The 13,471-nt window shown below is 45.6% G+C and overlaps 1 protein-coding gene across 5 annotated transcripts in view; it reads right to left on the reverse strand.

Moving 5' to 3' along the window:
• Positions 1 to 13,471, reverse strand: part of IQCH (IQ motif containing H) — a 137,196-nt gene that overhangs the window by 49,191 nt on the left and 74,534 nt on the right. For all 5 annotated transcript variants that reach the window (XR_002095135.1, XM_019503950.1, XM_019503947.1 and 2 more), the window contains 2 exons: positions 10,458 to 10,578; positions 9,167 to 9,453 (listed from right to left, as the gene is read on the reverse strand). Coding sequence is in view for 4 of the 5 variants with exons in the window: in XM_019503950.1 (XP_019359495.1) it covers positions 9,167 to 9,453; positions 10,458 to 10,578 (408 nt within the window). In the remaining variant the exon portion in view is untranslated. The remainder of the gene's footprint in view (positions 1 to 9,166; positions 9,454 to 10,457; positions 10,579 to 13,471) is intronic.

Here is a 13,471-nt window from a genome sequence, read left to right on the forward strand (position 1 = left end):
CCATTTTCATGGACTCCCTCTTCCTCCTGAATATGGAGATTCTGCCCGGTTTAGTACCTACTCAATCTAGTATCCACTGTCATAACTTGGCATATGTTTATCGTGTCCTTTCTTATCATTCCTCTCCTTCAAGTTTCAATCCTTTGAACGCGTCTTCACGTGGATGCCTTTTCATGGCTCTGCTTGGTCTTGCTTCTTGTTTCTGAACTCTACAGTTTCTGCCACATGTTTCCTAAGATGAAGAGGGACCACTGAAAGCCACGTTCCAGGCAACAGCATGCCTTGGTTTAGTACAGGTGCTTTCTAATATTTCAGCCTGCTTTTCCCTCATCTACCTATTAAAAAGTAGGTCTTCTGTTTTCTGCTTCTTTGGCCACTACTCTCTCTGTCTGACACGCAACGGATCTCGACTTTTTCCCAAGCTGTTACCTTTAATCTGGAAGTCGGTGCCGTGCACAAACAGTTTCCATCATCCCCCGGACTGGGCAGTACTTTGCCTTTCACCAAACTCCAGTTCCACTGCCAGTCTGCTCCCATCCAATGAGCGCTAGCCAGATTTCTGCTGCCCTTAATTATGCTCAGTGGTTGTCCTACTGAAATCAGAGCTAGCCTTGACTAACTCACACAGTTTTGCACTGTCTGCAAATCTGGCCAACTTGCTGTTCATCCCATTTTCCACATCATAAATTTATTAAACAACACAGGTTCTTTCTGCCATATCCTGAAGCTTCTGCCGTGTTAATTGACTATTCGTTTCTACTGTTTGTTTGCTGTCTCCTAGCCAGATTCAAATCCCTGAAAGTATTTCACCTCTCATCTGAAGAGCGTTTAGTTTCCTTTAACAGTGTCTTAGGAGCAACTCTGGTGCCCATTTTTTGAAAGTTCAACTATATTCACGTCAGCCTCCAATTTTCTGTTTCATAGATGTTAGATCATCCAGTCCAACCCCCTGCCCTGGGCAGGAATGAGTGCTGGGGTCAGGTGACCCTGGCCAGGTGTCTGTTCAATCTCCTCTTAACTACCTCCAAGGAAGGAGACAACACCACCTCCCTTGGAAGCTTATTCCATATTTTGGCAACTCTCACTATTGTTTTGTTCAAAAAAATTCTGCGGTGCCTTGCAGAACCTCTGCTAGTTTGCCCTTTTGACTCATATTTGTTCCACTATGCATTTTATAATTTATATACTAACATTTTATACTCTGCAAGTCTCAACACTCAGGTGCTAGGGATCATCAGCAAAGTCCTTCTGCAGGAGTCTTTTACGTAGTACCAGAAGCAGCATGCTTCAGACATGCGATTTTTCAGATTTTCTAAGAGAAATTAAAATGTAATCATTACCAACGAATCATAAAGCAGGTAGAAGCTTAATTCTGTGCTCATTTAAATCAGCACAAAACTCGAGTAATGACACTGAAGATTTATACCCAGGCAACCTGGATCAGAATTTGGTCCGGAGATTATAACTGACTACACAAGGGGTAAATAAATGCTGAGGCACATATAAAGTAAACAGGAAGAAGCTGTTGAGTTTTACCGCATGAATATGAAGCAGTGCTTATTAATGGGGAATGATGTGAGCGTATAGATTACCTGCAGAAAAAGTAAGAAAAATCCAGCGCTCGCTCATGCTGTTGTGTGATCTCATGAGATCTCAAGCTGAGCAGGGTCAACCGGAAACCCAAGATGCTGCAGGGATTGCTATTAATGACACAAGAGATGGCACCGTTCCCTCGGGCCATTGCAGCAGGACGAGGGAGGAGCAACATCATTTGGGCGAGTCATTAAACCCACATTCTGAATCTGAGCAATACTATCCCTACAAACCCGTGACTTTTTTTTCCACAGGATTAGAGCTGTCACCCCTTGGTGAGGTGTTCCAGCTAAACTCCACCGGGTACTGGCCTACTTAATAATTTCTTCTGAAGCAGTTAGACAAGGTATTCTTCCCTTTATTTCCTGAATGATGACGCAGAGTTGAAACGTGGCGAGAATAATACTTTCCACTCCAAGTAGCGGCTGCATCTCAATGATCTTTTTTACGCAGAGTTCACTGAGATCTTTGATAAAGAGCCCTGCCATATATAATGTCACGTAAACTTCTTAAGCCTGGATTTGGCAACTTAAGCCTTAACTTGTTGTGGACCGTGTTTGCAAAGGCTCGATTACAAACTGCTATTTTTTTTATTTATAAAATACAGGACTTGCTGATTTTTTGACCCCCCTGATACTTGAAGTCTCTGATGAAAAAGTCACAGGAACTCCTCTTTGTGTACAAGTTGCACAGTAAGAGTGCTGCTCTTTATTAGTGACTCCTCTCCAAAATAATTCACTTTAATCCCATTTCTAACCAAGTTTTTATGGATACTTTGCCATTCCTTTCCTACGTTCATCCATGTTAGGGGTTGGAAGGGACCTCACGAGATCATCAGATCCACCCCCCTGCACTTGGGCAGGAAAGAGCGCTAGGGCCAGATGACTCCAGCAAGGTGGGCGTCAAGACACTTTTTGAAGACCGCCAGGATAGGTTCTCTAAATCCTGATATGCATCCACACACACACACAATGGATTGGAGTCATTTTAACAAAATTGGCCATTGGGGAGGCAATGGCGCTTCTACACAGTGCTTTACCATGGGAGTCCTCCCCAGGGTAGCTGAGGGACTGTTGAACCACTGATGTACACAAGGCCACCGGTGTGCAGAATTCCTCTGCTTGGGCTGGATCATTAAAGAAGGGGCATCTGATAAGCTATAGATGCCTCCCATTGAGGCAAACACCCTATTTTTTGCGTTATTAGCCAGTGAGGCAGGCATTCATTCTCTGCAGGGGATCAGAAAGCAACAGACAGTTTGGCCTCCCAACTCCTCCCAGCTGGGCATTAATTCTTGAGAAGTGTCCTGCATCTAAACTGTTATTGCTTACATACGTAGTGCTTAGCTCTTAAATTAATCCTTAATTAGGGTGCAAGGTATGATGGATTGGTGAAGAAAAGTCTTGATCCCAACAGCCTGATTCAGAGGTCTCTCAATGCTGCTCTGTCAGAATAGTGGGGAAAGAGATCTATGCCCCTGATCCTCCCAAGTGTTTGCAGTAACCGTGTGTGTGAAGAGTCAATGGGATTACACAGATGCAAAACTCTCCCCCAGGCTCAGCTTCCCAGTAAGAGGCTGATGTGCAGGTTGGCCTATGTCAGTTTATTCAGACCATCTAAGTTCAAGAGGAGAATTGATTCAGCTTCCCCCATCACGTGCTCCTAGCTTTTCTGTTTTTTCCATGATCATGGAAGAAGCTGAGAGGCTCCCCATAGTAGGCGATTCACTGGGACTAGTCCGAGGTGGACGGAGGATGCCGCAGCAGGCCGAGAACCACGTCAAGTCTGTAGCTGTGTCCTCCGTCCCTTCCAGCCAGCAGACCAAACAGGCTAGCGGCAGTGCGGTGACTTTGCCACATTGCCGTCTCACTCGCCCGTCCCTTACTGCAGCACTTTGGCTGGGGTGCATTCAGGGATAGGCCTCATACCTTGCTTCATTCTTCAGCGAACGAACCTAAGACCCTGATTCACATTCAGGACTGAAAGGACCCCCACCCGCTGCCTCCCATTTTAGCTTTCCCCAAGACCTGACCTGCATCCCGTGCCAGCCCTGCTGCCCACGAAGGGCGCTCATCGCACTGCGCATTGCTTCCTGCTCCATTGGCTTCGCCGCTTGAGCTCTTCATGGCCTTCCTCATGTGTTTGGAAGATGCAGCATGTTCCTGCCCTGGCATCCAGCTGGCGTCATGGCCAAGAGTCAGAGGGAGAGGGGAGACTATTACCCCCTTTTTAGTCAACGTGCATTCCAGGGACTGCTTGGGAGGAACGGTACCTCTGCAAGCGCAGCCGCTGCCTGTGACAGGCGTTTCCGCAGCAGGCCTGATGAGAAGGGAGAAAGCTCCTGGTACTCTCCATCTCCTCCTCCCTGCACATGACAGTCACCATCTGGCTCATACACTTGTGCATCCATCAAGGAGCTCTGCAAGGACCTCTAGCCAAATCTGGATGACTTGCTCAATGCAGCATTAATGCTGGCTCTTCCGCAGAATCAGCCAGCAAGGGGGACTAACCTGGGACTGCTTTTCACGTGTGATGGACATTCGTTGTCATTTACTCAGCATGTGGAGATTCATCTGTTTGCGACTGGCTGCTACTACAACTCAATGCAGGGGCAGCATAAATGAGATGCATAACAATATGGCAAAATGTGGAGCTTGCACAGAAATCCTTTGCTAATGCTAAACCCCCAGAAAACTTAAGCAAAAGATTTTATATCGTGCTTAGAAGAGAAAAATATGGCTTGTAAATGGTTCTCAGAAGGGAACATTTCAGAACTTCAAAAAATACAGGTGCACCTGTTGTGTGCCTGTAAAGCATTCATTGCAGACATGCACCCAAGGTAAATGCTGGGGAAGATGGAGATGTGTTTCCTGAGTGAGGAAATGCAGGGTTTTCTTGCGCATGTGCAAAGTGTGTGCCTATTTGCACCCAATTAAGCCTCAGCTGAAAATCTGGCTCTTCAGGTTGCTTACAGAGCCATGTTTATATAAAAGATGCTTATATCTTTATGAAGGTTTCAGGGATTTTAAAGTATTTAAATACTAGACTGTACTGGTAACAGATGTTCAATGATATATTTAATTTTTTGTTTTGCTGAAAATACAATAGATCATTTGATATTTTCTGTAAAATATAACTTTGAAAGGATGCCAAGGCATACAGTACTTCCAGAAAATTTATTCCAGCCTCTCAGCTACTACATTAAAATGGGCACTTCTGAAATTAGTGTAAGAATGTTCTCAGAGCCTAATAGGATTTCTTGTTTGCCAAAAAATAGTGCTTTCAGAAGCACAATCTTTTGTGTAATCTCTCTCTCACAACAAGACAGATGGCTTCATTAATTGCCTCTATATCTAATTAAGTTTAAAAAACTGTGCTTAAATAATGCTAAAGTTGTGGTGCAAGCTGACAAACACGGGAAATATTAAGGTACAATCAATGGGAAGAAAGGGAAGGAGAATGAGGCAAGAAAGACAGGGATAATAAGAGCTACAGGCAGCGCCGATTCATTTTGTTGCCTGGTTTATGGCAGAGTATGTGTCACGGCATTATTATAATCTGAGACATGCTTGTGTATGTGGGTGAAATGTCTTGGCTCCCGTGAAGTCAATGGCAGAACCCCGACGAGGCTGGGATGGCCCCCTTCCATAGACTGGAAGTTTTATGGGGGGATCATCCACAGTTTACTCATGTCTCTTCTGTAAATACATTTTTTGGGTCAGATATTTCTAGTGGTCTCCCGTTCAGGATTAATTTTCATCATCAGATATCTCAGTTTCAATGTAATTGTAACACCAGCGGTCTCTAATATGACCTCTTTTGCCAACAGATGCCTCCAACAGGGCTTAAAATATGCCTCCTCTATTTAGGTCTTTTCTCCTCCCCCGCACACAACACACACAGGCTGGGATTTTCAAAGAAGCTCAAGGAAGGCAGACTTGAACAGACTGGGGCACAACTCCCGCAGGCTCCTTTGAAAAGCCCAGCCATAATGCACAGCTTGCTTGATTAACTACACATATTAATAAATGCACTGGCACTTGCTACAAGTCCTAATCTGAGCCCCCTTGGGAGACAACAAACTTGCTTCGATAATTAAATGTTTGTACACTTAAGAGTTAATTGCAAAGCAGCCCGCTGACAGGGAGACACGCCAGCAGTTTGGGAGGTAACCAGGCACAGGCTCCGAGATTTTTAGTTTAATTGGGATCCAGTGTTAGTATATGGATGGATACATACCCCAATTCTGAAAGCATGTATTTGTAAGCAATAGGCACTAGAGTACCTTGTATAGGTACAATAGGCATTAGAAAACCTTGTATACTAGCCACATCATTACTTTTCAACCCCTATAACTGCCCCTTGCTGGCATGTTGTGAAATTCCAAAATCCTTACATCTCAAAACACCTTTCAAACGAATAACCCAATTTCCTCTCTTTTAAAGAATAACACGCTCAGACTATTCTGAATTTGGTTTTTAGGGTGTCTGCATGATGGAAGAATTTATGAGATCACATTAGGACAGAGAGCGCCAACATTATACATGGAACAAAAGCCAGAGGATGAGATCAGCAGCACAAGAGGAGATCAATAGTTTGTCACATGATGCTGCCAAGGCTGATCAGCCACATCCTGACCAGAAGGAAAAGAAAAGAAATATGGAACAAGACTTAGCATGGAAGCATTGCTTATAAGTGAAGGTTGTGAGTAAAATTAGCTGGGATGTTTGCACTGTGAGCCCTTGCAGAAGAACTACAAAATTACTGAAGTTTAAAAAAAGAGAAGGACCGTTCTCAGCACACATTGCAAACCATTCCTTTGCTATCTGCTGGTTCAGACCCACTGCAAAAATGTGCAAAAAGGAGGGTAGCTCACCTGTACCTGGTGGGGTGCGAGTTTGCTGCCTCGGGACATCCAAGCTCCTGTGGTTTCCCCAGTGCTCCCGTACACCGGTGACTGCTCTGAGGGTCGAGAAGAGACTGTAGCCCCAACCGTTTGTGCTCTTTCATCCACTGTAGGCAGCACTGTGTTCTGGACCCTACACTTTCCCTGCTTGATTTATTATATCACTTTTTGCCTTGTCAGATGTCTTTAATGTAGCTGACTGAAGTTTTGCTGACAGACTTGCAGACTACGGCAGGGGTAGCTAAGGTCAATTGAGTGGTTCCAATTTTACCTTGTTACAAGTTCCCATTACTCAGCCAGACCAAGGACTTGGTCGGGCAGACGTCTGCCTGGTGATCTCGCATCCACCCCATTTGCTCAGTTCTGCCTCCTGTTGGTGGACCAGTGCTCCAAAAAGGTACTCTGGCTTCCCAGCACATTTGCTTCTAGATGTTGCTCAGAAAGTTGCCTTTGGAAATCTAAGTCTATGACGCTCTAACTTCCTGAAAGAGCCACCTTTCTCTGCACCCATCATCGCAACAGCTGAGATCAGCTGATACTCTGGCACCAGCCTTCAGGTACTCAGATCTTGAGGGTGTGTGATCATATTTAAGATCCTATTCTGAAGCTCACTCCAACAACTGGTCACAGCACAAGTGCACCGACTTTCAGGATGTGGTGCAAAGTTCAAGATATTGGCTTTAGGCAGTTGGGAAGGGGTAAGCACCTTTGCCAGGGCCCTATCTCTAGCCAGAGAATCTACCCTCTTGCTGCAGAAATGTGCAGCAGAATCCGAGCTTCTGAAACATTAGGTTTGCAGCTTTTCAGTTTGCAAGGAAGAGATTCAAGACGTGCATGGAATAAAGAGAGGCAGCGTGACCTTCCCAGGTCGACAGGCAAAGTGAGGCAGCACTTACACAGTGGGTTTGTGGAAGTGGTTAGGAGATCTCACACTTCAACAGGGCATGTTTCTTCCTTACTTGCACAAACAAGTTCGGTGGTCATCAGTTATGCTCACAGATTGCAAAATTAGCACAGCCTTGTGAGGGAAGCTTTATTAACACCTAATTCTCTCCAACTCCCCTAGAATATCCTGAACAAACTATGCACAACCTATTAGCCACATAAGATCTTACAAGGTAAGTGAAGTGCTACACTAAAAGTGCAGAAGCGATGCGGTGTCTCAGGCCAAGGGCAATGAGAAGTGCAGGCTGGTCTCATGCCACCCTGCATCCTCTCAGCACAGAAGAGCAAGGCTTCATGCATGGACCTAAAAGGTGCTGCTAACACAAGTCCTCTAGTCTTGGGTACAAGCAAAACAAATAGTAGACTGCACACAGGGACAAGCACTTCAAGAAAAGCCTAGTGATCTGACTTGAGATGTCTGCAGCACTATTTATTTATCTGTTGATCACTTCAGCAGAAATGTCTAGAGGGTGGGCACACTCTTCAAGCCAAGATCGCTAATCTTTTAATACTACAAAATTAAGCCAGTGGACTAAAGAGGGAATGGGCTTAGAAACTGGTACATTAACATGGTGCTTCAGACCCACTGTCCAAACACTTCTGGGCAGAGACCTGGTGGGGGTTAGATCAGTAATGGACAGAGTTCACATCACAAAGCCCGTTAGAACTGGATCGGTTGCAGGGCCTTGCACTGAACTCGAAGGGTGACTGAAAGAGGTGCCAGGTGGCAAGGCACTGCCTGCACAGTCCCCGATCTGTGGATTTCAATACCTGGTCTATCTGTCTGGTGTCTTCCATAAATAATATATTACACAGCAGCTTCTCTCCCCAGGACTCAAAACACTTTACAGATATTAAAGCAGTTAAACACACAAGAAGTCTCTGCAGGTCTACTAGTCCCACTTTACTAGTAGAAATGAAAGTGCAGAGAAGCTGGGTGATTTGGCCCCAGGTCACATGGCCTTTCTGTGACAGAGCTGAAAATAGGGACCAAGTCTCCTCACCTGCAGCTCTGACCACGAAACCATAGTTTCATAGTTTCATAGATTTAGGGTCGGAAGGGACCTAGTAGATCTTCTAGCCCGACCCCCCGCCAGGGCGGGAGAACAACAAAACCCCAAAACAAAAAACGGGACTCAAATGAGTCCAGTCAGGTAGGCATCCAGCCTCTTCTTAAAGACCCCCAGGGTAGGGGCCAGCACCACTTCCCTTGGAAGTTGGTTCCAGCTCCTAGCCGCCCTAACTGTGAAGTAGTTTTTGCGGATGTCCAATCTATACCTCCTCTCCATCAACTTGTGCCCATTACTCCTTGTTATGCCAGCGGGCGCTAGGGGAAACAGCGTCTCCCCCAAACCCTTCAAACCATCATTTATTATTATCAGAATACACTTGGTTTTCTGGAACTGGTTTCAGATATTAGTTTCCTCCCCACACAAGGATGCCCCACATGCATTGCTTAGGTACAAATACACACGCGAGTCATTACTTTGCCGATGATGAAAATTCTTCCTGCCATAATTAGCTAGGACAGAACCTCACCTTTACGTTGTTACTAAAGGAACCTACCTCCACATACATGGTTCACTGCTTAGAAACCAGACTTTCCCAGAAGGACAACACTCATTAGCTTTTTTGCGTCATCTGGGAGAGCCTGGTGGGAACATCACACATTCCTCGATCATTCTCATACACAAAGGGGTCATTTATTTCTGCCCAACTCACCTGTTGCTCCATTGTTTGTGGATGGATGAAAGTTACAAAGTCAATCGAGAAGTACCCAAGCACCTCCCTAGATTGGCAAGCCTCTCCAATTTTTAAGCACAGCGAATTAAGAACCGCTGGATCAACGGAGCACTGTGGGACAGTGGTGCCAGATGACTGCAAGGGACCGTCAGCGTGGATCTGGTCTCCAGATGAAACCATTCGTATCTCTCCCATTGGCTCTATTAGCATATCCACAGTAAGGTTGGTGACATTTTCGGAGGGTGGAAAGGCTTCTATCACGCCGCCTAGAGAGAAATGAATTTGCTGTCAAACTAATCACAGAATTCATAAACCACTATTTTCAGAGTCTCACAGAATTCAACCACCCGACACCTATTGTGTTCAAACATCACTGCAAGTAGTGCTTGAATAAATAAATTTAATAGGAACTGCAGTGGTAGCTCCCACTGCATCACTTAGGAGATAAAGGGAATATCTTCTAAAGAACAACAACAAGCAAACTATTTACTAGAAATGCATACCCAGGTTTATTCAGCGTTTTGGGGTTGTCTTACAGTTACATATTATATTGTATTTGATCCAGCTAGAATAATATTTTTCAATCCATTCCCAAATGCAACATCTGGTATTATTTTTCTGAAATACTTTCAGGTGGAGATACCGATATACCTTTGACTCTACAATACCAAAATCTGTGAAGTTTATCAGATCTAACAAAACTGTGGGGCTCCTTCCACCAGACGTGTTGAAGTGTTGTTGTAGCCATGATGGTCCAGGAAATATGCAACAAGTAAGGTTGTTTCTGGTGCTCTCTTATTGAACTGTGTAGTTGGGAGAGATGTTAGATAAGCTTTTGAGCACAAGTTTCCTTCTTCAGGTCACGCCTGACATAAGTGGTTTAGGCATCTAACACTATATGCAACTTTCTTTCAAGTCTGGTGGGATATTCATCCTGCACTTAAAAATTTTGGGTGCCACAGATCCACATAATAAGAGAGATCAGCAGGAAGGTAATTAAGTGCACCATAAGCTCCACTATAGCAATACAAGAGTAAAAGAGTTGGGTCTTCTGTGCTCAGTTTGGTACAGGAGAGGTACTCTCAAATATTACAAATACTTGGGCAGGACAAAAGAATAATACTGCCTATATTTTATTTTTAAATGAACATAATGGGGAAATTAAAGGAAAGAAATATTTAAGCAGGTCCAAGATTAACAAGAACCTGGCATACAATATGGTATAATTACTCCTTATAACACTTAACAGCAACTCTGCAGTCTTATTTACCTTGACTAAGAAATGTTTGGAGGAATTTTTCCCATGTAGGGAATCGTTTCTCATTGACTGGCTGTGCGTGCTGTGCTAAAAGGCCCGGCAGCTCCTGGGAGATCTTCACCAAAGCTGGCTCCTGCAGAAACAAATTAAATAGAACCACAAGCAATTTTACTACAGAAATGAAAACTGCTTGTGGGGTGATTAAAAACCAGGCCTCCAACAGGCAAAAAAAAAAAAAATGTGGTTACTGTTTACCCACAGTCAGGAAGCCTTTTTTTAATTTTTCCCCTTACTACTCCTTCCACCTATCCAAAACTCTTCTCTCTCAAAGGCTGATTTTTTTCCTCACTGTAATATCTCTTCTCCTACTGCACTTCTCAGTGATTTGATCTGGCGACTCCAAGTAACCAGCGCTTGGCTATCACTTACCGATCGATATCAAGAGCCAATGCCTCCTACGATTATGCTTGAAAATGGCATTGGTTCAAATGGCTGCGTTCTCCAGTCATAATCTTCCTCACTCTCCTTACTTTGAGTGTCCTAGAGACTCCGAACAAAATGCTTTGTTTAGTAACAATGAATCTGGATGAATTTAGGGGACCCCTTAACATTTAGCATGACTCTACTCAGAGAGAAGGGGAGAGAGAGATACTCCTACAGCCCTCCGCGGCTCGTGAGACAAGCTAGCTTGATGTCTGTTTTTGGTTGAATTTGATTCATCGTATGAAGGAATGTAAAAAACAGCTTCACTCCCCAGTCCCAGTAACTTTACAGCATTATCACAAAGCCCATTAAGCATAGCCTGGCAGAAGCTAACGTCATTGTCTTTGTTGTTCAGGAGAGTCCCAGAGGTGAGCAAGCATGTAAAGTGCATGGACCCTGACTCTGAAGCCCCAGGCCCCTCTCTCTTGCTGCTTTACAAGCATTCTCTCACTTCCCCTGGGTCTCTTTTCTTCTGCTTTACGTCCTCTTGAAATTGGAAGTATCCCATGCTCCAGAAGCGGCCCAACTGTCTGCTGATCTTGGCAATGCTCAGAGCCCACATCTTGCTCTGGGCTCTAAAGGGGCACAGGAAAACCTTGTGACGACTAATGAATGTAAAAACACTCCTACTAGGCATGGCCAAGCAATGAATTCGGGGGGGGGGGGGGAGTCACCTGTTCTTTCTGTAACACACAATATAAGAGAAACTGTTTTAAACCTGATATTTATTATTATAAATTGTGATTTTTCTATCATTAGGAGATGAAAGTTGGCCAAGTGGTTAGGGTGCCAGTTTGGGCTCTCAGGGAGACCTAGGTTTGTAGCTCTACCCAGGCTCCTGTGTGATTTCAGTTTCTTCTGCGAACTGGAGAGAACAGCATGCCCCAACTGTACTGGGTGTCAGGAGGATGAAAATAGAAACAGACATTAAAGACACACAAGATACAGACACACCTTGTCGTGCATCCACAGATGCATGTCGAGCAGGTCCAAGGAGGTGATCCTCCCCCTCTATGCGGCACTGGTCAGGCCGCAGCTGGAGTACTGCGTCCAGTTCTGGGCGCCGCACTTCAGGAGGGATGTGGCCAGCATGGAGAGGGTCCAGAGGAGGCCACTCGCATGATCAGGGGACAGCAGGGCAGGCCCTACGAGGAGAGGCTACGGGACCTGAACCTGTTCAGCCTCCACAAGAGAAGGCTGAGGGGGGATCTTGTGGCCTGTTATAAACTGGTTAGGGGGGATCAGCAGGCGCTGGGGGAGTCCCTGCTCCCCCGAGCGCCGCAAGGAGTGACCAGGAACAATGGTCACAAGCTGGCGGAGGGAAGGTTTAGGTTAGATATCAGGAGGCGCTACTTCACGGTCAGGGCGGCTAGAGTCTGGAACCAGCTTCCAAGTGAGGTGGTGCAGGCTCCCACCCTGGGGGTTTTTAAGAGGAGGTTGGACGACCACCTTACTGGGGTCATTTGACCCCAGTGCTCTTCCTGCCATGGCAGGGGGTCGGACTAGATGATCTGCCCAGGTCCCTTCCCACCCTAGAAACTATGAAACTATAAGGAAAAGGGGAAAGCACTCATCACTGGTCCTAGAAGCCACCATGACACCTTTAAAGTGCCTTTTAGCCAATATATAAATACACTTAGCAGCAAAACGTCAAGTCCATAGCAAAAAACATTCAAGATGGTACGCCTGAAATAGCATGATGCCATGAGCCTTTCCCTGAATTACTGACCCTCATCTAGATCCCACCTCTCCAAAAGCCTGAGCACACACATGGGATTTGCAGTGGAAAGGTTACTATTTTGTCCTATTTTGGACCACTGTGTAAGTGTGGAGGACACAAGTTTCAAAGCCAGTGGGCCCTAAACAGATAGTGCTCTGCTGACAGCTTCTTAAAATGAGGTACTTGCAAACTCCCAGGTTTCCTGCTCATCATAAGTGATGCCCTCTCAAACAGGCAAGTCTCAAGCAAGATTAAGTCAACAGCGCCACCCAGGAAAGTCAACAACAGCCAGCGTAGGTCCTACAGCACTAATACAATATGCTTGCAACAAGAAACCATGCTCAGCCTCAGGTTCCATGTGGATTCAAGGTCCAGAGATCACTGCAGGGGAAGCAAACCTAGAAGTGACCAAAACACGGAGGATATCAGTAAGACCAGAACCAGAGGCACCCGGGAAATCACCAGGAGCTGGGGACAGTTCAGAGGAGGGATGGCAGAATCTGTCCCAGGATGACACTGATGGACATCTGTGAGCTAGGGCTGTGAGAAGCTTCAGGTGCTGCTTCAATTCGGAGGAGATTCAGTCCATTCGGCGGCCGAATCTCTGAATCCAAATCAAATCAGGAGACCCATTAAGAGGTTGGAATTGATTTGAGGCTCTCTGAATCGATTCAGAAAAGATTCGGAGAGCTCTGGAGATCTGGGCAGTCCCTGCTCACTGCCACAGGATGCTGGACCTGGACTCTGTGCTGGTAAGTAGGGGGCTGGGAAGGGGGACAGGACCATGGGGGGGACTCCTGCCAGGCTCCATCCCCTCCCTGCT

The sequence above is a fragment of the Gavialis gangeticus genome, unplaced genomic scaffold (genome assembly GCF_001723915.1).
Source record: "Gavialis gangeticus isolate Ggan-Ray unplaced genomic scaffold, GavGan_comp1, whole genome shotgun sequence".
Lineage (NCBI taxonomy): Eukaryota > Metazoa > Chordata > Crocodylia > Gavialidae > Gavialis > Gavialis gangeticus.